The sequence below is a fragment of the Platalea leucorodia genome (genome assembly GCF_965183815.1).
Source record: "Platalea leucorodia genome assembly, chromosome: 13".
NCBI classification, from domain to species: domain Eukaryota; kingdom Metazoa; phylum Chordata; class Aves; order Pelecaniformes; family Threskiornithidae; genus Platalea; species Platalea leucorodia.
In genome coordinates, this window is record NC_138835.1 from 17,049,859 (window position 1) to 17,073,975 (window position 24,117).

At 48.6% G+C, this 24,117-nt stretch overlaps 1 protein-coding gene across 1 annotated transcript in view; it reads right to left on the minus strand.

The window, feature by feature from the left end:
- Nucleotides 1–498: 498 nt before the first annotated feature.
- The window catches only part of CTNNBL1 (catenin beta like 1), a 55,532-nt gene continuing 31,913 nt past the window's right edge, over nt 499–24,117 (minus strand). Inside the window, exons 12-16 of the mRNA XM_082326092.1 lie at nt 14,645–14,742; nt 13,451–13,531; nt 6,901–7,038; nt 6,212–6,284; nt 499–753 (exon numbers count right to left, since the gene is read on the minus strand). Coding sequence (XP_082182218.1) covers nt 665–753; nt 6,212–6,284; nt 6,901–7,038; nt 13,451–13,531; nt 14,645–14,742 — 479 coding nt within the window. The 3' untranslated portion in view covers nt 499–664. The remainder of the gene's footprint in view (nt 754–6,211; nt 6,285–6,900; nt 7,039–13,450; nt 13,532–14,644; nt 14,743–24,117) is intronic.

A 24,117-nucleotide genomic window follows, 5' to 3' on the forward strand; every position in this document is an offset into this window, starting at 1 on the left:
TGGGCATTTTATTGGTTCCTTACCTTCCCTCTTAGTTTGGAATATAACCTGGGCAGGCTCACCCCGACATCCCCTTCGGGAGCGGCGACGGCTGACTGGCCTGTGCCAAAACTTGCCTTTGACGCTGCCACACCTTTGGGAAGCTTTAGCAGGAATGGCTGACGTGGCTGATTCCCGCTTTCCCTCTGACACTGAAGAACAGCTGAACTGGACACGTACCAATGCCCCAGTCCCCCCAGTTTAGGTCAGTATGGGGGTTGTACATTTTCATTAATGTACCAGGCTGGAATAACTTGCTAACAACCTCTTGAGCTATTTGGGCTTCCTCTTTACCCTCCCTCTAATGCCTACACTGTTGTACTGTTTCACACTGATCACTGCAGTTTGACTTTGGGGGGGGGGGGGGGGGGGGAAGGAAAAATCTTGAGCTGCCCTACTGCAAGGTATGCGGCTGCAATCCCACTCACAGCAGACTACTTAAATAACAAACAAGGAATTAAAAAAAAAGCAAACTATCTTTAATATCTCCAAAATCCCATTTAGAAGCAGTTTCATAGAAACATCACTTTTATCGTGCAATCAAGGCTGGAGGAGGGCAGCAGAAGGAAGGAGAACCAGACGCCGTGTCCCCGTGGGCAGACGTGGAATTCGGCCCCCTGAGTCCTCAGAAATTCTCCAGCAGATCCAGGATCCGCTTCTGCTCGCTCTCCCGAAACTCCTGGTTCTTCCCATCCCCGATGTTCTCTGCGTACTCTGCGGGGGAGAAAACAGACAACAGGCTTTGAGTGAGATACTGATGACCGCTGGGCAACGTCTCGTGCGGATACCACAGCAGAATCTAAATCTGCAGCCACTGCAAACAACGGAATGGGAATTTATGCAAGGAGCATTGATGGTTTTTCTCCCCATCCCCAGGGTTAAAGCTTTGCATAATAAACATCTACTGACCCCTCATTAAAAGCTTTTGTGGCGAACAGAGACCATAGCAGGAACAGCCTAAGGAACTAAGCAGCACAACAAGCCCGAGCAGGCCCTAGCACCCGGAGGCATCACCCGTTCCAGGCGTCTGACCATTTAGAAGGGCGACAGGCCAGGAGTTCCTCCCAACTCCTCTGTCATCCCAGCGGAGCAGCCCACTGGCAGCTGCCTGAACTGGACGGTCGGACCGCTGGCCTCCCTCAGTCCAAGAAATTCAAAACAGTCCTGGACAAGACCGGCTCTCCAGGTCCCTTTTAACGCTGAGCATCATCAGGGAAGGTCAGGCGGCGGCTGTTACCCGACTGTTAAACATTCCCAACCCTGGGTTTAACCTGTCTGTTGTCCAAGCAGCCTGAATGAGGATTTTTGTCAAGTGGAGACCAATTCCCCAATCTACAAGGGCTTTTAACCCACATGGAAGAAAACACGCCAGTTCAGATTTAACTGCAAACGAACTCCTTGTCTTCAGGCAGAGGACACCAGACCCTGATCGAGGTCTTGCCCATCCATGCACACAGCCAAACAGCGTGGACCCAAAAGCCCCTCCGCAGCTCTCCTTCCTGACATTCATTTAAAGCTGGCAGCTCTCATCCCCGTACCAGCTCCCTCCTTCCTGCCACTACAACCTGCATATTCAAAGGTGGTTTAAAAAGAAAAAATGAAAAGCGGGTTTTGAGCTGCGAAAGCAAGGAGCTGAACAAATCTTGGTAAATCAGGAGCAGACTGCCTGGTTAGACAGTGTTTTCCAGCCTCCGCCTTCTCGCATTCTTTCCCTTCTTCCTAAACAAACAGAACAGCTTGTATTCAGCATCTGAATGGTAAGTTGCTGTAGAAAGTTTGCTTTAATATTTATACGTTCAGCACTGCTACATGCTTCTGAGCTCCATCAAAGCCTTTATTATAAGAGCACTGAAAAGAGTGAGGACAGGGAGAAGTTCGCTGATGTGGGAGTCTTCCCTCCTGCGTGCACTCTCTCTCTCCATGTACAAGAAGCAGAGCTCTTTGCCAAGGCCTCTGGGAGAAGTCTTTTTAATATTTATAACCTGCTACAGTACCTGTAATGAGAGCAGGCGGGTAACGCTGAGGTTTGCTGCAAGCGAACCTGACCTCCTCGCTGTCCTGGAGAAGGGGACCAGCACAGGGAACTCTTCCCTCAGCTGGAGGAGAAACTCTCCGTCGCACTTAACGAAGACAGCAGCAAACGAATAGATTTGTTGTAGCTCCCTACATATTGGCTAATTGCCTACGGGAAGGCCCCAGCAAACAGGCGTCAGCTCTGCTGCCGTTTGCGTGCCTTAGCAAAGGGCTGCACCTCAGCCTGGGGATCAAAAACCACCACCCGCTTCTGGCAGGAGACAAACCCCGCTGTGGCGGAGACGGGCTTACCTGCCCGGGAGAAAGCGGCAGCTAAGGCCAGCGTTTAGCTCAGCTTCTCCGGTCCCCTTCGGGCAGTACCAGAGCCTTCTGTCGGCAGCCGCCGGGGAGCTCGCGGAGGAGCAGGCTCCGTCCCCGGCGAGCCCTTTCCGTGCTTTGTCAGAGCATGGGCCTCTGAAACAGACGCAGCAACTGCGATTGCCTGTTTATTGCAGCCCAAGGGCGACGCTTCCGCGCCTGCCGCTGCCTCTCGACCGCTCAGGATAGCCACGCGAGGGACGGACGCGGCCTCGGAGCCTGGCACAGCGCTGGGGCAGCCCGGGCCGGCCCCGGCCGCAGGCAGAGCTCTGCGCTCGCAGCGTCCGCGCCGCAGGCAGCGGGCTCGCGGCCCGGCTCCGGTTTTAGCTTTAAGGACTGCCAGAATACCTGAACATACAACTCAAGCAGGGCAACTGCCGAGCACCACTAATGACACTGCCCTTCTATTGTCCCAGCGAGATCACTCGGACAAAAGCAAGCCACAAATTCCTCTAATCTCGTCCAAAAGCTCAGCATTTTTCCTTCTAAATACTTAGGCTTCATAAGACTAAAATCCCAGTGACTCTGAAGGCAGACTGTTTACTGGGTTACCAACAGTTGCTAATGTTAATTTGAAGACACCAGATAAAACCCCCAGAACCAGGCTTAAAAAAAAAAATAAAAAAAAAATCTTCCACCGAGGTTTTATGTATTTACTTTTTTATTTAAAATTCCAACACTTGAGTGAGACAGCAAAAAAATCAAACGTAAGCTCCCCCTGCCAACAGTTAAACAGAGCTTGCACATTGCTGTAGCTACACAAAGGGAAAGGACCTAAGATTGGTTTCTGCTTCATTAGACAAAATACAATGGTTACAGAACAGTAAAAATCAATAGGGAAATATTGAAGCTTGTAATGGATATTGGAAGCTATAAAGCCTGCACATACTGAGGGACCACAGGCCAGATTTAGCACAGTCCTCATAACATACCTACATTTTCTTTTTGATTACCCATGCTAACAGGTTTTGTTTGTAACATCCAAGAGGCATTCCACCTTGCCGGCTGCGTGATGTGCCCAGTACCTTCACTGAAACCAGAAGTCCAAGCAGGCATCGCCTGTCAGCACCTCTGGGGAGGGCCCTCTGCACCCCAGGTCCTGGGACGGCAGCTCCCCAGCAAAGGGAGCAGGTACCAAAGGCCGGTCTCTCCGGATCGGTAAGGAATGGCACGCTTTCCTGTTTCAGTATCGCTATTTAGAGAGGTCTGTGCCTCACTCCATTCCCGCTGAGAGACGTGGAGACCAAGAATCGCCCCAAGACACAGACACCACTTGCTGCCATGAAGACCAGTCTCCATCCCAAAAAATCCTCCCAGCCAAGGCACACACCGTTCAGTTGTTCTCTTCCAAAGGATAAACTAACTGTCCCGTTGCAAGTAATGCTTGATCCTCAAGAAAAAGGAACTGTGGGAGGACTGGTCAGCCTGCAGAAATGCACTTAATGAGCCTTCAGTTATTCCCTGCCCACTCCTCCCCCTTGAAAGCCCTACCGTAAGAAAACAGTCTCGCTTCCTTGCTTGCATCATAAGTAATTCTGAGCAACCCCAAGGGATCCATCAGCTGTCAGGTTGCCAGAGAAACATGGAGAATATGTAGGCCATAAAAATCAAACTAAAAACCAAGCACCTAATTAGTATGCAAAAATAGAAAATAAAAACTGAACAAGAGCAAAACACTGAACAAAAAGTAAAAATAAACCAGCCCTCATCTGTCCTGAGAGCAAGTCGGAAAGCGGCCTGGAAATGTTTCAGCTGAGGCTCAAGGCTCGCAGCCTCTCAGTCCTTTGGGATAGAGCCTGCTACAGTTCAGACACCAAGGAAATTTCAGAAATCCCCCGCTGGCCCCCCAGCCCCGCTGGCAGGCACGCTTCCAGGGTCCACAACCCAGCCCACCGCCCCAACAGCAAGCTGTGTTCAACAAACCAGCTCCTCTGGAGAGGCAGGTACTTGTTCGTGGTGTCACTTCTGTTAAAAGATGGTGAATCTACACCGACAACATATGCGGACATAGGTGTCTAACTACTGGAAAACTTAAATTTCACCAGCACAGACTGCAGATAAGCTCCGTGCTGCTCCTACCTGGCAGGAAACTTCTGGGCCCTGTTGCAGTGTTTCATAAGGGCCCAACAACAAATTTATTTCTAAGGCCGTTGACAATTGCAATGGCAAAAATCTCTAACACTGGCAAGCATAAGAGTTGGGGAGAGCTGAAGACAGACCTTCAAATACTGTACCGATCACCCGTATTATAAACATGCCACGTGTGCCTCTTCAGGCAGAGAACGCATTACTGCCGAGAGTACCGAACCTGCCGTACAAGCCGCAGCTTGCAAGACACGATAAAACCACCGAAAAAGTTTCACAATGCAAGTCACTGTGAAAGAAATAATCAGATGAAATTTTAATGCAGCTGCCCTCCAATTCAGCTTTGTAGGTAAATCAACAAACCAAAGACATGAATCCGAGATGTGTAAATACAGTGAGATGTGCAGACAAATCCCTCGGGCACCTGTGGCCCAGGTCAAGCATGGGAATCTGAAAGCGGACGTGAGCCATGCCCTACATTGGAAATGGACAGTCTGGAGGCAGAAACTGTCAAGTATCACAATCACAAGCAGAAAAGACATCCTATCCAGTCACCCCTGTTCATCAGCAGGCATTAACTTGCAGTTGCTGGCAAAGGACAAGGGACAAAGAGATTGCCTATAGCTGCAGGTAATCTCACCCTGTCAGAAAACAACTCTTAATTTCGTCATACCAGACATCCTTCTGATCCCCTTCTTTCCTGCACATGGGAAGGGAGAAAAATGACAGGATCTGCAAGAAAAAAGTTGCCTGTACTTGCCGGTGTTGAGGAGGGAGGGAAGAAAAGGCCAGGAGAACATCGCTGTTACTCCCAAAGAAAGCAGAGACATCAAAACAACACAACCCGCAGCCCAGCACCCCTGGAGATGCTGCCCACCTTCCTTTCTGTCCAGAAGAGAGAGAGAGACTCCTCACCCCTCACCAAAACCAACACAGCCCCTCAGGGGCAGACACATCCCGCACAACCCTCTGCTAAATAAGGCGGCACCTCCTGCGGGCAGCCCATTACCAGCTGCTCTAGCTAAGCCTCGCAGCTCGGAGGGGGCTGCGGCAAGAGTCCGGGTCCTGTCCTCCTCTTCCCCAGCTCAACTGGCTGCTTCTGCTGAAGGACAACAGGCTACAGACGAGAGCGACAGCTCAAATAAGCATTGCTCTAATTCAACATAAGCATTAAAAATAACAAGCAGTACTTTAAAACTGGGATTGCAAATCACAACAGCTACATTTTAAAGCTACAGAGGATACTTTAATGCTATAATCCATATTAATCTGACACTAAGAACAAGACAAATACGCCACGGATACTAATATGGTGCAGACGGTAAAGTCCAGGGCCATGTTAATGAAAGATGAGACTCCACTATTCTTCCCTCTAGCATGCATATACGCTTCCCTTAAATATTTACTCTAGCGTTAGTGTCAGCAGCGAGTTCCAGCCAGCCTGTAGCTGATGGCAGCATGAAGTGATGTGCTGTTCCATGACAGCAGACAACAGCAAGTGTCCTAACTCCACGGCAAAGCACGCCTCTCATCAGGGTGATTCCAGCCCTGTCCAGATCTCAGAACACCACTCAGCTGCTGCCTGGAGATGCTCATGAAGTCAAGGAGAATCACATGTGAAGGCTCATCCTACAACGTGATGACCAAGCTGTCCCTGGCAGAGATGAGACACATGCATAGGAATATCTCAACTCACCCTTTAGGATGTGTCGAACAATTTTAATGGAGCTGCCTCTCATGTTCAGAATCTGATGGACTCTCTGACGAATCTGATGGGGGATAGGAAAGAGAAGAAAGTAATCTTCAGTACAACGCAAAACCAGGAGTAACCCCACTTGTTCCCACCTTGAGGGAAGAGCAGAAACCCTGAGCACCACAAAACCCAACTCAGCCTTGCTAGTCCACAGTCCCAGAGCACCTACTCAGAAGCATTCAGGAAGGCATGAGGCACAGGTACCAGTAACCACATACCACATTCCCAAACCCCAATTCATTCACACCAGCAGAGATGCAGTATTTTGCACAGATCAAGAAAAGTCACCTGCTGTAGTCTGTGCTTTTGTGAGACCTTCGGAGAGAATGTCCCCTTCCACTGCTCTCAGCAGTGGCATAAGTAGGGCCTTCCCATTTCCAACTGTGACCTCGCTCATGGCAGATTGTATGAATTCAGTGACAATGATCAGCTTCTGTACCCACTACTGCCCTCCTAACTGCTATAACTTGATGAAGCTGTATGGACACAAGTGCAATAAGCAGGAGGTTTCCTCCCAAAAAAGGAATTAAAGAGAAAATTATTCAATGAGGCAGTATTCGCAAGGATTTAGAGTCTTGTTTGTATCATGGATGGAAACACAGATGATCAGCCAACCTTGTATATAGCTTTACCTGGGGAACATTGGCATTACAGATCTCTGCCATGATGTAACAAATGAGCTGTAGAACAAAGAGACCGGCATCCAGGCGACGGAGATAGAATTCGTCTTCCATGTCATCGTCTATTATCTCTCCCCGACGCACCATGTCCTGTAAAGCAACACAAAGAAAAGGTGTGATGACTGTCTCTCAAAGTACTTCCCTTTAGCAGAGGCAAAATGTTGGTGATATTTGCAGTTTCTTAAGAAATGCTTTGTTCCCCAAAACATTAACATCCATGCATTTCTCGCCAACGACGAAGTACTTTTAATAATTCATTTAAATTCACAAAACATTTCATTCAGTTCTGAACAAGGTTTGCCTTTGCTGGTTGTGAAGTGTGTCCATCTGCAAATTAAAATTTTAATTTAAACATACAAATTACATTTCTAAATTGAGTGATTAGAGACTGTGAATATGGAACAAACCAGTGTCTCTATTATTTATACGTTCTTTGTCAAAATGGAACAAAAAACCTGCTCTTTTACTGGCCATTTGAGGGTGCTGTTAAGCAGTGCAGAACATGACTCCAGCAGACTCAAAGACCTATCAGGCTTCCAACTTCCTTACCGACTGATGAATGAGAAAACAGGTCCGAAAATTCTGCACAGGCACAGCTTCACCATGCCCAGCCTTGCTCTTCCAGCTTCGGTTGTTAGGAATACTGACGGGCCGAACCCCAGCCGGGCTCTGTCAGCAGAGGACCACTGGCTTCGGCGGGAACGCCGATGGCTCGTCCTTCCTCTGCACATACGGCGTTTCACCAGCGAGACCTGCCCAAGCGGAGGCCAGGGGCAGAAGGCAAGAGGCCGTTCCATTCATCTTGTTCAGACAGAGCATCCTCTTCAAAACACCAGCAAAAGCAGCCCGGCAACAAGCTCAGAGCAGCCTCCCCCCGAGAAAGGCTGGCCACATCCACCAGCTGAACCTGCCATCCGTTTTCATGGAGACCGACAGGCCAAAATAACTGATGTCGTGTGTGACCTTTTGCATTTTGGGGTTTGTTTTTTGGTTTTGTTCTTAAATAAAGGAAGCAGCTTGTCAGACCCTGCTAGCTCGCTGCAGCTTGTGTGATTTATTATGCAGCCGGCTGGCAGGTGGGCACACACCAGCGGAGCAATATTTTCTCATTAGAGCCGTCACCAGCGAGAGCACTGTACCTCTAATGCTCAACAAGAAGTGCCTCCTCGGGGTGCACACGCTCCAGGTAAACACATGCAAGGTCACCAGCACCAAAGCTGATTTAGGCTACCAAATTTCCCTGTTTTGTCAAGCCAAGTCCTCGTATCTAATTGTAGGTAGAGCCCTTCGGGCACAAGATGAAAAATTAACCCTGTGCACTTCTCACTGGCGAGAGTGCGATGGATGCTCACCATACAGAAACACGATGAAGTGACTTAGAAGTACAGCTGTGTACCACTGCCCACAAAGTGAGACAGGAAAGCACAGGGAATGAAACACCTCCTCTCCTCCTGCAGATCTAGCTTGCCAGTGAAAGAATAAGTTAAGTTTAAAAAACACTGCCTAGTTACCAATGCCATGAAGTCAACGGCTCCGGCTACACTACAGGATGCTTTAGCATCAGGTCCTGTAGACTCCGGCATTTGCACAACTGTCATTTGCTCCAGGTTCTCAAAGTCATGGGCACAGGCATGACTGGGCAAAACTTGCACACAAGCTCTTGCCAGTAAGAAGAAAAATCCAATTTCGTGCAAGGAGTGACTTTCCTCACCCTATGTCCATGCCAAATTGCTTGAATCTGATCAAATTTGGTCTCTAAAGCTAAACAATGCTGAGTCTGGCTAGCAGGAGACTGGAAGCCATTGACTGAAATATCAAAAAACGCCATTCCAGAAAGACGACAATTCCCGAACTACTGTTTACCCTCCTCACTGCATACAGGCTTATTGGCTACTCTTCTCAACACTGCTAAATTCCTGAACAGAAAAAATACCGACAGGCCAGGATTTTGAATCTCCAGAGCAGGAAACAAAGACCATGTCTGTTCTGTATTCTGATCCAAGCCGGCGATCACAGGAGCCGGATCCAGGCAACTGCTGCCTTGATTACACAGAGAAGGCAGCAGTTATAACAGCCCCTCTCGACTGAGAAGCAAGATTATTTTGTGCCAGTAAATTAAGCAGATATGAATTAGAATACAAGTACAGTTTTAAGGTGCCTTTTCACTGTGTTTTTTTTTTTTTTAAACCACAGCCACCCTTTAAATGCTAATCTGCCTCTCAGTACAGTACCAAATAGCCACCTTTCCACTTTGTCTCTCTTTCAAAGCTGTCAAGTTGCTAACCTCCAAATGAGCACTCAGGTGCCATTTCTAATCTGCCAACAATATGTACTGAGATGCCCCTTGCTGATGGGAGAAGACAGCAGTAAGATGGGCTTCTGTGAAGCTAAAATGAGCTTCTCTCACACTAATGAGGCAGGACTGACAGGCCTCAGGGTGTCAAGTAGAGACTCGAAACCTAAAGATACAATGGATCTGGCAATGCTATACGAAAGATCACGTCTGCTCCACAGTCACTGGAGTAGGGCCCAAAAGATTCTCCGCATCCTCCTCCTCCCTTACCGACCATCCACCTTCCCCAGCACAGGCAGCAAGGCCGGGCGGAGCAGAAGGGATGGGCGCTGATCGAGGACAAAGAACACCTCCGGGATCCTGGTTTTACATCCTCACCGGGTGGGACAGCGAGGCCACTCCAGGTCATGAGAGGCGAGAAGGCTCCGAATGGCCATGCACGAAAACAACTATCGTCACTTGTCTCCTACACCGAGAACAGATTCTCTCCCCTTACTGCTTTCTGCCTGTATTACTGGGGAGGGGCAAGGATGCAAGCCGTGCTCCAGAGGTGCTTTCAGACCACAGGCTAATAGCCAAACTTAAGGTCATCGCTAAGCCCTTCGTCAAGAAGGATACACAGGAGACAGGGACACACTTGCAACAGGAGAGGAGCAAGCAGAAGCCTCGGGTGAAATCAGACCATCATAAGAAGGACTGCCCAGGACCGTCTGCTCTCAGCTCACGGCCGTGACAGCGATTTCCCCAGGAGCCTCTTTCACACGCAGAGGCTGCAGACCACAAAGCCTCTTCAGCAGACCGACCTCTGTTCTCCTTGAAACACAGACCGGTTAGGACTGAGCCCTCGTCAGGCCACGGACTCCGCTGCAGCCAGGAGAGCGGGCAGGCATCCAGGTCACACCAAGGTGACCGAGAAGCTCTCAGAACCACACGAGAAACCAGGGAAGGACTTTCTTCATTTCTGCCTTACAAGCAGAAACAAGCTTGAATTTCTGTAAGTTGAGCCACCAATCTGCAAGAGCTGAAAAGCTCACCGCGATTGCTACAAAGCGTACCACACCTTCCGAGTCAGGAGAAACAGCAGCAGCTCCTGCAAAAGCATGAGCTCAACTCCAGCAGCCAGAAACGGGAACCATGTTAGGGCAGCCACGCGCCTAAAGACCCACCGGTCTTAGCAAGAAAGCTCGAAGCTTACCGCAGCTTGCTGGCCGTTTGCTGGACAAGCTCGCGGCACAGACAGCGCAGATTCGCGTGACCGCAGCCGCGTTCTTTCCGCTCGCACCAACGCGGCCCCTGCCAGGACCCTACGTCCTGCCCTCGGTACAACTCCAGGCAATTCGGTCTTTCTAAACCGAACCGAAGTGCTGGGCTGATACAAATTCCTGGTTCAGTTATCCGATCTGTGGACACTGCTCTCGTGCCAGGAGTTCCACCTCTCCCTTTCAAGGATGGAATGACTTAACTGTAGCACAATTAGCATGTAATTTGTAAGTCATTATAGCGCAAAGTGTCTGGTGAGAATATTTTATCGAATAAACCTGCTGAGCATAATTTTCTGTGGAACTATAAAAATATTAAACCATCACCTGTCTTTTCCTACCATTTTTAGAGATCACTAAGGCTATTGCTGTCACCCGTAATTATGCCTCATTTTAGAGGGAGTTAAAGGCCATAGGGTTTTGCACCATTTCCTACAGAAAGAATTACAGAATTTGAGAGGGGGACAAGACATTTTCTAGGTTCCATTAACTAAAAACTCTGAGAAAAGTGCTAAGACAGGCATCAGGTGTTGGAGACAAATGCCTACGTGGACTTTGCTCCTGGGTTTCACATGGCAATTAGGGTAATCGCTAAGTTATCACCTCTGATCAGTTCTGAATAGATGGCGCAGAAGCAAACAAGTGGGTAACAGGGAGAAGGGAAGCTCCCCTCCGGACCTCACCCCGTTTCATTGCCCCGATTAAGGTCGCAGTTTCATTACAACCCTTCTTCCTCAGAAACAGCTGCCTTCAGAAATTCCTCCCTCCCTTCTACCCTCAACTATTGCCACACCTTTACCACCACAGGCTGAAGAGCTGGGCTATAAACCAGATCGCTAAAATAAGCCAAACTAAAAGAAAGAAGACAGAAGAGAACTGCAAGAGCAGGAGCTTCTTATGCCAGCTGCACTACTAAAGATAAAACATCAGGTATGATACCTTCAGTCATGCCTTGTATAATCAGGTTTTAACTTCTTGTAATACAAGACTTACTCCAGGATACTCTGTCCATCAGACTTGGATCTTGCTCTCATCGGTGTAGGCTGAACCTGTAAAAATCTCATCAGGTATCATTTTTCTTTGGGGCAAGGAGAAAGGTGAGGCTCTGTATACCAGATTTTGGGGGTACTATGTCCTCTACTGCAAGAGGAAGGTCAAAAGCCCCCAAGTGACATCACAGTTTCTAAAGGACCAAGTGTTCGTACCATCCACTTCAATGATTCATGGGCCACAACGAGAAACATTAAAGTGCTCCATAAATCCTGTCACAACCAGACAATGCCGCCATTTGATGAAGAGAATGATGGCTTTTGCCTGCTTCCGCATGGGGAAACCGCCTGAGCCACTGCAGACCTCAGCAGACCGTTTCCCACTGACCATCTGAGGACGCTACAAGACAAAGCAAACGATAACTCCAGAGTGTTCCAAGCTAGGAATGTACCTCAACCTCGTATTTCGTACACCTTGTTCCCAATATATTGCACATGAGATGTTTCTGCCAAATCCTATTATTAGCTCTAACAGGAGTGAAGAATTGAGATCCATTTATTCTAGCCATTCCAGCCTACAGAGCCCTGCAGCGGGGCAAAAGCACAGCGGCCTTCTGGATACAGGAGGAAAACCTGAGGTTCTTTGGTTTCTCTTCTCTTGTACATCAGTAAACATGAATGGGTTCATATTATTAATTAAAGAGCTTCTACACAAGCTGCTTCACACTCAAATTCCCTTCGCTCCTGCTTTGTGCTGGCTCCTTGCTACAGGTGTTAGCATTTGCAGACTGCGTCAGGATCTTTTCGGATAAAGGGCACATACACTAGCTCTGCATGCTGCATTTCAGGGCTCTGTGCAGCAGCTGCCCATACACCACCAGGCTTCAGCCAGAAAAATGCATTCTGTTTTCCGAGTTCTAAAATCCACACACCAACACTGAAACGTAAAGAATAAGTAATTTCTTGCTCTGTTCCGAGGAGGATGAATGGAGTGCGGAGCGATGGCAGGAAAGGGTAAAGGCTGTTTTTCTTCAGGCCACTGTTCATTTGTGAAGCTGCAGCTGTCCATATGGAGCCCGAACGCTGGCAGCAAAAGCAACTCCATTCATCACTCGCCCCTGTGCCTTTTTGAGCAGCCGCAGCGCTGCTGAGCTCCGATGCCCTCGGAATGTTTGCCAGCACCCAGAGAAGTGGCCTTGGCCGCGGGCAGACAGCTGTTTGTCGGAGCCTGGCGGGGGGCTGCAGCCCGTGGCACGCTGAGCCCGCCCGCGCGGGGACAGCGGCTGCAGTGATTACTCTCCGTCAGTGCTAATCAATCTCACACCCTCTTCAGTGCTGATACAGATAATCTTGCGGGAAGCCGGCCAAGCTCGCTAACAGCTCTGCAAGCTGCTTCCTGACTCCAACAGCTCGCTCTCTTTCAAAAAGTCTGTTCCAGCTTCAGTTCCAAGAAAGTACTGTGTGGTACCAAGGCTCATGTCATTCAAAACGATTCGCTGCTGGTACGCAGGGAGCACACCAGCCTTTGGCTGCAGCCTCATCTAACTAATCAAAATAGACGCTCTCTCGCAGCTGATCAGAACTCTAAAGACCAGGGTAGGAGGCCTCGCACATTATCATGTAATTGCCTCTCTGCATTTCACTTACTCTCCGCCTGCTGAACCAAGCAAGATTTCAGCCAAGTAAAAGCGAAGGCAAATTGAAGCACAGACTTAGGCCCTCCTAGTAAAATTCACTCTAAGAAAAGGCCAGAAGCACTTGCTATAGAGAAGTTCTCAGCCCATTTTATCTGAGGTTAACTGGAAACTGGAGGGCAGGACAACAAGAATTAAGCGGTAACAGCACAGGTATGAGGGCATGGCTCAGAAGAGCGACTTGGCTGAGCCAGAAGGTCTGTGCAGACGACATGCCTGTACAGAGGTATGGCAGACATGAGCTGGCAAAACTTAAACAATACATACATGTTTCTCTCCGTCAATCTTCTTATCAGCTGCCTGCATTGCATCCAGGTACTTAAAATACAGTTCCATCAGCCTATCAACCTGCAAGGGCAGAAGAGAGAGACCTAAGCAAGAAAAAAGAACAATGCAATCATCTTTAATCCTTCCTGCTATGTTGTTTTCCTCCCAGGTGCAGTCTTCACAAAGTAACAGGCAATTCTGTCACTCACAGGCAGGAATACATTACAGAAGGTACAGAAGGATGGTACAAGCGTTGGTCGGATGAGCACACTGAGTCTGCGGGCATTTGAATGTAATCCCATATCACAATATGGTCTCGTCAGCTCCAGCTAAAAGGCGGCACACAGACGCATGTCCCTAGCTCGCTGTGCTGTGGCTCTCCAGCTCTCCTGGTTTCTTCAATGCACCTTTCTGTCTACGCTGTGCGCAGCCAAGCTACGTAAATGTATCAGACATGTTATGGCTCTCCTGCTTTCCTCCGAACTGTATCAGGCAACTGAGCCTATCTAGTAATGGGAAATCTTCTGCAATCGGTACAACAGGTTATGAAAAACACCTTCAAAACACACTAATGAGGAATACTAAGGAACCAGTATTTCCCCAGTGGCGGAATTTACAAATCCCGTGAGAATTAGTGGTTTGCAAAAGCTACTGTTTCTCTTTCGCAGCTGTTTGATCTATCCACCACCATGTAAATATTTTGGAAAGAACTTCCTAGAGTAAACACCACTAAAGTGACACATTCTAGGAGAGGAATGGGGAACATTAAATGTGTACTACAGCAATTCCTAAACTCTCTGCGAACGAGCTTCACTAGAAAAGAGCGGCCCCTTTCCAGGCCGCCGCGGTCTCACAGAGCCAGCACAACGTAATACCACGCAACACGCTACACGATCAGGCTCCAGCAGAGAGACACAACCCAGGACCGAGAACTGCTACCACCACGTGCAAGAGCACCAGAAAACGAGAGCACACGTGATGCGGGAGGCCAAGCACTGAAGGCATTTCCAGTTCTCCAGGCTGTAGGTAACAACATGAATGAGAGATCGGTGGCCTGCGAGAGTACGCGTCTCTACAGGCAGGTACAATAGCGGCTGTTCAGTAACTTAGCGAGTGTGCACAGGCACCCTGCCGTTATCGGGTATCCTCCCAGCCTGGTACCCCAGGGACTGCAGACACATATTCAGCACTCACCTTCTCACTGTCATTCTCTGTGAATTTATTCAGTAACCGTGTCCTCTGCTGCCCTCTCAGGTTTCGCAGAAGGGAGGCCAGGATGGAACAGACATGTTCTGGAGATACAAAATGAAAATTGCATGCTGAGATCAGGAACAGGAGCTTATTTTCTCTGTAACATGCCATTAAATTTACTACTAGCACTCCGGCGTGTAGCCGCTGATAAGCGGAACCCCGGTTCCTTCCCATCACCGGTGAGCGGAGGCAGAGCGGTGGCGAGAGCAGCGAGCCGTGTTTGCAGGGAGCACGGGCAGCTCCTCGCCCATCACAGCCCAGCTAGCGAGGTCTCCTCTGGCTCGGCTGCACTGCTCCTGCCGACACTGATCCTGCTTTTCCTCAGCGACCTGAAAAGAGCACCTTAGGTAAAGCACACGTCCGGCGCCGGTTTACCTCCCCAGGCTGGCAGCACGCACTCTTTCTGGCACCCTCCATCGCAGCTAAAGGCAGAGCACGCTGCCTCCTCCCTGGGGGCTAGAAGGAATCCTGGCCCCAAAGCAGCCAGAGCCGGCCCTGTCACTCAAATGGCCCTTAGGTGACCAAGGGGGGACGGTTACAGAAACAGGAGAGCTTGAGAAAGGAATAACTGTGCCAGCATGCAGCTCCTGCAGAGTCATAACTGGTATTAGCTAGAGTAAAAAATACTCAAACAAACCGCTTATATTTATAGAAAATCCCAGGGACTGAATATGAATGGGCCACAAGAAACCAGAAATGACCAAACAAACATGTTCTGTGGTCTTCTCAGTTGCATTTGGGGGGCATATTTTACAGCACAAACCTTGGCACCAAGTAAAAAGCCAACGTGGCAAGCGCACAGGAGACAACATCTGTGCTAATGTCCAACCACAGCTTCGCCCTGAAAGCTGGCCGAACCCAGTGCCCCAAACCCCAGCGGTGCTGGTCTCCGCCGGAGGAGCAGGACTGAGCTCTGAGGAGCTCCTTCTGCAGGAACACAGGTGTCCCTCACGGGGCACCATCGCTGCCTCCGGGCCTTGCAGACCTTTCAGAAGCTCCTCCCGAGCACCAACGCGGCGTGCTCCCACCGCAGCCCGCTGCTGCAAGGCGCCGGCTTCGAGGGGCGATCAAAAGCACAGCGCTCCTGAACAGGGCCTCGAGCTCTTTGCCCCTCGAGGGACAGACAGCAACGTGATCTTTTCCAAAAGCACGCTTTTTGACGTAGGGTGTCTTACGCTTCTTTAACCACTAATATCTGGCTGCACCAGACCTCAGTGAAGTACAAGAGCAAGTGCTTCTCTGTGTCCTTGTTTCTTCAGAAGGATTCATCAGTTTTATGTGCAATTTATATACAAGACACATATAAAATCATACTGGGTTTGGAACATTGAGTTAAGCTCTCGTTATAACTCTCATGCTCTGGCTCTTTCTCGTTTTGCCCGCAAACGGTTTCCAGGGTGGAGGAACCGACGCACGCCGGGAGCCAGTCCGAGGCGAGGGAAGGGGCCCAGGGAAGGCGGCCGCCCTCCTCCTCTTGTGAAAGGGAAGCAGAGCGGCCGCACACCGCACTGCTGCACCCCGGTATCACAGGGGATGCAGACAGGCAAATCATTTGCAAAATGCATGCCAACACAAGAAACGACGTTGGCAATATCAAAGAGTATATGGTTTTAATATGGGGAAATAAAACCAAGCACAAAGGCACAAAGCAAATGAGAGGCACGAGTTTCTCTCCCTTGCCAAATCATTTGGTATTGCTTCCCGCCTGCAGGTCTGCATTAAGCACAGACCTTATGTTTTAGACATCTCAGTGTATGCAAAACTGTAACTTCTCCAAGATGTCCTCACTTTAATCTTGCTGATTAAGACTGATGAAAAATAATGGCCATAAACATTTCCTCACCCACAGTGGTGGGGAGAGGAGAAGGGGTGTCAAGATTTGTTATTTTCAGAGAGGAAAATGCAACGTGCAGAGGAAAGGGATCATCATCTTACTGCCATCAAACCATTTTAACACGCATTTCCACGGCGCTGCCTCGCCCGGAGCCACAAGAAGCCTTGATCGATTGCACCAGCGCACAAAGAACAAGCGACACCGACGCGTCTGCAGGGAGCTCCTGCGCTGCCAGCTTACGCTCTCGCAGCAAGGTGAAGGCACGGAGGCTGCCTCTCCAAGCCGCGTCTGCCCTCTCCGTAGCACAGATTATCTGCATGCTACACGAGGGCAGCAAACAGAAGAGGCTGTACACACGCACGCACACCCCCCGTTCCATTAGCTGCTTATAAATGTAGCTTCCTTAGAAACAGATTTCTGCCTGAGGTGGTGTCAATTTTTCATGTACCAAAGAGACTGGAGAGCTGCTGGCAGGAGGAGCCGCGGAGATAACAGGTTTATCGGGTGGCCAGCACCGCGTGGCTGCTCCGTCACTGCGACAGGATAACGTGGGGGTGAAGGATGGCGCTGGGTATGCTGGTGCACGCTCACGCTGCTGAGAAACAGTTATTCCACAAAAAGCGACACCAAATTAAGTGTCTACATTAAAAATATTGTAAAAGCCTCCAGAGTCCTGGCAAGATCCTATTTTCTTAAGGTGAAAAAAGAATACAACAAAATGAAGACTTTTTTTTTTTTTAGAGTACATCCCAACAGATGCTCTGCCGTTTTAGAAAGAAGCCAGCATTCCGTATTTCACACTATGTTTCCCAAACCTTCTTTTTTTAGAAGTGCTTAGAAGTGTTGACACAGTATTTTAGTAGTAATAGTCTCACCAATGATATAACTTCATTGCTTTTTTTCAATACTCCTTTACTAGGAAATGTATTTTAGCCATCATTTTTGCTTTGGTGCTCATATGCAGATTTTTATCCATTTTATCAATAAAATCTTTAAAACTACTGAGAATTCTAAAGAAGCTGACACAGGTTTTTTAAGAATAAGGTTATTCTTTCAACATATCGCTCCAGAAAATCCAGGAAATATTTAGTTGCCTGGTCAAAACATTAACAAAAAAAATTGTACAGCAATATTTCTGATCTAAACCTTTTTTTTTTAATCAGCTTCCTGAAAAAAAATGCACTAGTGTGTTTCATACTCCCCCTAAAAAAAAAAAAAAAAAAAAAAAATCACAATTACGCCATAATGCAACTCCTGGCCCAATAAACACGAACATCCACGTGCAAGGACACCAGCCAAAATCAGGACAAACCCTGGGGTAAGAGGAGTGCGATGGGATCAGCGGCTCAATCCGTTATTCAATGAATTAAAGCATTTGCACAAGCAATCAGAAGTGAGCGGCGTTAACCTGGGAGCGAAGGTTTCTGCGGACGTGGGGGTCTCACCATTTTCCCACGGACTGCACCAATATATACCTCACATAGGCAAAATTTTAGAAGCCCATGATCACAATACTTGCTCTGGGTTGCATCTTCTTTGGAAAACGATTAGTAGCTGGTGCTATTCCGAGTCCTCAGAAAGGCAAACCTGCAGCTGCCCAGCTTTGATCTCGGCTGACAGGCAGAGGCCACAAGCTGCACATGGCCCTCGGGCGACGCCTCGGGCAGCCTGCCTGCCTCTGAATATTTTGGGAACTTCTAAATAACCGTGCCAATGCTCAGCCAAAGCCCACAGCGTCGGCACAAGAAGAGTTATTTTCAAGGAGGGCAACAGACAAGGCCAGAGGCAGAAGCTGCTGCCTAGCCCCCATTTCTAAGAACGACTAACTGTATTTCCTTTGAAAGCAAACACCACCAGGAGCCACGCTCAGCACCACCAAAGATTCCCTTATAGGAATAACGGTTATCCGCTGGCAGCTAGTATGCATCGAGAACAACTTTTTTTTCATATAAACATCCCAAAATCTCACAAATTCATGGATAAGGGAAGACAGAGGCTACTTTCTGATGAGCAGATAACCGTGTTTTCTGCCCCATCGGCTGGTTCACTGGCACGCACCCATCACCGACGCTGCTGTGCCGTGCGCCGTGCCAGCCGCACCCCCGGTCCTCGGCAGGTCACATCGTGTCTGCTCACCCAGAGTCCTGCGCAGACCAGGATCACCTCGAGCTCTCGGGAGCCCTTCCCTCTCCAGACAGGCACGAAGACTTCAGAATGCAAGCAGTGTTTAAAACACCCTAATTAGATCGATCTTGACTTCAGCTGCGGCGTGTTGGAATACAGATTAATCTATTCCATGGCTGGCACTGGCAGCTGCAACAGCAGGAGGTCCTGTCAAATCAAGCCGTAACATTACACTCCTCTGCCTTTATTATTCCCCCCCCTTTCCTTTTTTTTACATTTCATTATAACGGACATCTGCCTGGCAGGGGAGGAAGCTCGAGCACGCTCCCCTGCAACAGTGACGCAGACGAGGCAGGCATCCTCCCGGAGGAAGGGGAAGGCGCGGGCTTCTGGGCGCAGGGGGACAGCAGCCATTAGGTGGGCGAGCAGGGTATTCTGGCGAACCCAGCAGAATACATTTAAGAGCCTTCTGTCTTGTAAAGATAAATTGTGGTTTCTAAGTAGGAGCAGGAAAATACCAGGAAAAAAAAAAACACCTCTTTCAGAAACTTCCACCCTTCCTACACACAAAACTCCGCAGCTTCACGTCTGTTTGCCGGGAAAGCCGGGCGAAGCCCCTGGCCATCCCGAGGACCGGCAGCTCCCCAGCTGCGGGAGGGAGGACGCTGGCACCGAGTGCCGAGGCCGCGCAGCCGAACACCCGGAGCAGGCGTGCGTCCGAGCCAGCCTAAGCCCGCAGCAGAGGCGGAGGGCCGAGAGGCGACTTCTGCTTTCTCCTCTGCGCAGCTTTGGGTGCAGAGGAAACGCGTTCAGAGAGGTTCTGCGATGCAGCCTGCGACGTCACGGAGGACCCACTAGCGTTCTGGTTCATTACAGAATTACAGGCGGCACCAGGGACATGCTATCCCAATGCCGTAGCATCTAATAAGCTTACCTCTTCATATGCATTAATACCCTGCACTTTTAAAGAGTAACCAACTCAAGTATCTCCAAATATTTTGCCGAGAAAAATCTTATCTTAAAATACTGACAACAGTAAGAAATACTGATTTTACTGATGGGTAAAGGTTGAAAAAGCTCCACAGAATGCCCCTGTTGAGTGGGAATCCAAGCATCATGCTGAACGTAAAACAAAATCCTTTCTATCAACTGAGAAAGTTTATTTTTCGCGACGTTCTTGTAACAGAGAATGCTAACTTTAACTGAGGTAAATTTAACTCTGTACTCAGCACCATGGCTCATTCAAGTAACAGACTTCTGTCGTATGCTGGAGGGCTGACGGTGAAATAACAAATCGGCATAATAAAGTTCTGTTTTGACGGACGGATGCCTTCCCGAGCCACTCCCTTCAGAAGACCACCACACGAACAGTATTTTCTGCTGGCTGGCAGAGGGGGTTCACTTAACAAAGATGCTCTTTATCCGGCCATTTTTCTGTTGCTGCCTTTTCACTTTTCCCTGCCCAGGGAGCCTGGTGCTGCAGCAGGTATTCATTCCAAGGGCTTTGCTGCCTTTCAGGGTATGTTACTAAGGAGTAAGAGCATATTTATTAAGAAATGGGGTTTGCTGCTGCTGTTTTTTAAAGGCAGCGTCTCGCAGAACTCTAAAGACCAGGGTAGGAGGCCTTGCAGATTATCATGCATCTCCAAAAGAGGCTTCCTTATTTTAGAGGGCGAACAGACAAAAAAACACAGTGACAGGAATTCTCATTTAGAAATTGGCTGAACTAATTCTCAGGTTATCAAATTAAGCATTCCTAAGTAAAACTGACATCTAAGTCAAGAGAAGGCATTTAAATGAAGATGAATTGGACAAACATCCTTTTATCGTTCATTAGACTCTCCAAGTGAGCAAAACTAGACAGCAAATAACTGTCCTGAGAAAGAGCAGGAGAACATACAGCCTATCAAGCAAGTTATGACTGCTTCACTACAGGCTCTCTAACTCAGAAGGAATTTGTGTTTTCTCCATTTTTAGCTCACTGAGACTGTTCAAGAATTTCAAGTTATCACCCAACGCTTTGATTTGACTGTTGCTGCGGGAAGTCCAGTACCAAGGGACCCGGCACCCTTATGGACAGCGAAGATAAGCTGACCCTTGGCTCTGCGACAGGAGAGTTTTCAGAACACAGACATTCGTACAGCATCCCCTGCCTTTCAAAGTTCACAATACAGAAGCATTATTTCAAATCTTACCCTATATTTATGTCAAGGCCCACCCAGAGCCAAATTCCCGTTCGCTCCCTGCAATCACGCACAGTAGACGCTCGCCTCTCTGCCCTTCCAGCTCAGGTCCACCGAAGCCACGAGGCAGCCGGGCTCCTCGCTGGGTGCCCCGTCAGAACGCACAAAACCCCGTAACACGGCGGATCTCACCATTTTACATGTATGATGTAGTCCCCAGTCTCAGACTGACCAAGAGCACCTTTTCTCCGTGATTTGGTCTTTACCTTTCTACCAACGCTCACGATAGGTAGGCTATATTATAGTACCATGTGTTCCTTCTTTACCATATGATGAGCCACACGAAAGGCTACGGCCAAGCTATGCCGTATCGTACCTTGTACGCGGCGCTCAGTCTGTGACTTGACACCCGTTTGGATGACACTACCAGAGGGGTCACAGTCCTTAATCAGGAAGATTGCAGGGAGCGGTCAATCACAAAAATAAACACCGAGCATCCAGTGGAATTAAACGCATTTCTGCAGTAATACTTCTCATTAATTCTCCACCTCCTACAACCTGCCTCGTCCGCCTTTCCACCCGCTCCACGCACTGCCAAGCAGCACCTCGGGGGACCCCGCTAACACCATTCAACAAGCTCCCAACAAAACCCTGTCCAAGACACGCTACTTTCTACAGCGACGGGCTATTTCTCTTTAAGGCTGGCTGAACCGGCCGGATACTCACAAGTATTTTGAGCCCACAGACACAGGAAACCTCTAAGCCACTTTTGTCTTCAACTGCAAAATATTTCTGCTTTGAGTTGCTTCACTGCCTCAGAAAAAGGGAAACTGCTTCAAATGAGATTTTTTTCTCCCAAACCTGATACCCTCAGAAGTATATCATGATCTATACAAAGTCAGGCAAAATTCAATTGCAGATAACGCGCAGTCAGTGAGACACCACCAGCCAAATCTTCAGGCTCAGATCATCCATAAAGATGGTTAAGAAATTTTCCCTTTCTTTTTTCCTAATTACACAGTGTGTATAAAGCATAAATATGAGCAGTTTGGATTTAAATTGTTCACAGGCTCCCTAGAGTAAAATAATTTTTAAACACTGACAGTGTTTAAAATGTAGCTAACCAGCACTGGCACCTTTATGCGAGCTTTTAAAAAAAGAGAGAAATACATTACAGAAAAGTTATTTTTATCAAATTTAATTTGGATTATAAATTTCTGTAATAAATAAAAGCTCACCAAGTCAGTCACCCTGAGATTTTTTTTCACCAGGGTATTTATTATTTTGTCACATTCAGAACACTGCCTTCAAGACAATAAAATAAACATTGTTTTACAGACTATCTCTTATGTAAAAAGCAACAATACGATAAAATAAAGACAAGGGGAGTATTTTCCTAGCACCACCAGACACATACGAAAGACTCTGCGCTCCAAAGGCGAGCATCGGATGCCCAGTAAGCAGGGTCTCTGCTGCCAGCGACAGCTCAGCACCCTCCAGCCCCAGCCGCGGCCGGTACCGGCAGCCCGGCGGCACGGCACGCGTGCAGCCGCAGACAAAGGGACGCCCGGGGCGGGTGGAGGAGGCCGAGGCTCGGTGGCCAGACGCCTCTGGCAGAGCTCTCTGGTACCTCACCCGGTGCTGCAGCGTTTTATCAGGGCTGTCCTTTCAGCGGGGGTAATTAGGCTGCAGCGTGAGCAGCCCATTACGAAGCTGGTATTTTGCAGCATAACCAAGCGCGTCTGTCCCAACGCAGTCTCAATGGCATTACAGGGAACGCCTTCACAGCGCAGCTCCTTAGGACTGCTTTTTAATAAATACTGATGCCTCTGCTACAAAGCCATTCTAGTTAATCCTTTAAAGGAATACGTTCCTCTATTTGACACATACACGAACGCTCTCCTAGCACAAGAGGATCAGTCTAATTAATTTCAATTTCTTTTTTTTTTTTTAACAGTTTGAACATAGGATGAAGTTTTTACAAGAAAAGATGACAAGAGAAGACTGAACACTAGCATTCTTTTTGATAAATAAACAAAGAGAGACGCAGGAAGAAGCGTGTTCCTAGGACCGACACAGCACAGAGGGCATCGATTCTCAATCACGCCAGGCCTGCGCCACGTCCCTTAAAACCAGCAGGCACCAAGGAGTCTTTGCAGCATTCCTGTTCAGCCAGTGGCCCGCAGGAGCCGGCCATCACCCAGCAGTGCTCCCGAGCACAGAGTAATTACTGTATTGCTGGTGCAACACTTGGCAAAGTAAAAACACATACTATGCTGCTTATACACGTGTCAGGCCAATGTCTGTGACAGGCTCCAGGGGAACCCCGTTGAACATCTCAATTAACTCCCGTCGTTAGAAATTCAGTAACTCACCTGCCCAGTGATGCAAAACAGAGAAAATTGGACTTCCTACCACTGTGTCTTAGGGAGAGTTTATTTTAATAAAACCGATTTCTGGACTCATCTTAACGTCCTCCATTTCTTCTGAATATTAATGAGACGGAGGTATGATACGAAGACTGTTTGCACAGATCACTCCATTTTCCTGAGGGCAGATTTGCTTTATTTCCTATCACAGAAATAGTTAGGAGCTGACCCTGTTAGGGCTTTCCAGACTGCTACCTAATCCTCACAGTAGCCAGGACCGCACACAGATGTCATCTGCAGTCTCAAGATGAAGCAGATGAGATGAACTCACCTTCCCAAACTGAAAAATTAAGCCAATGACATGAACCACAAACCCAGATCTCTACTCAGAAGCTCATATTCCAGCTCGAGCTTTCTCTCAGTAAGAATTAAACAACCTTATTTTCATACTGCAAATGAAGATTTCAAAACATCCCCTAAATCCATCACCTAAGTGCAACTCTCTGCAATTTTATTGCATAAACCGCAGAAGACACAACAGCATTTCTTCCCCACCATTATCTAGCCAAGCCAAGCAACACAATACAAGACAGATAAGGCAGCCAGCACTGGCAGCCTGTGTGAATCGCTCCTGCGGCGGGCGCTGGGCTGCAGCCCCTTCTCTCCACCTGTGCACGCACAGCCCAGGGCGCTGCCGGCTCCTGCTTCGACCCACCGTCCGCCGCAGCCCCACCTCTGCCGCTGTCGCAGCCTACGCGTGCCTCGCCAAGCCGCTGCCTTCGTTAACAGCGTTATCATCTTTTAACGTTGGTGCTCTAGAACGAATGCAGTTACCAGCTCACCACTGGCACAGTTTTCAAGAAGAAAACTTGCTGGATTTGCCCCTCCTCTTCCTCACCACCCTGT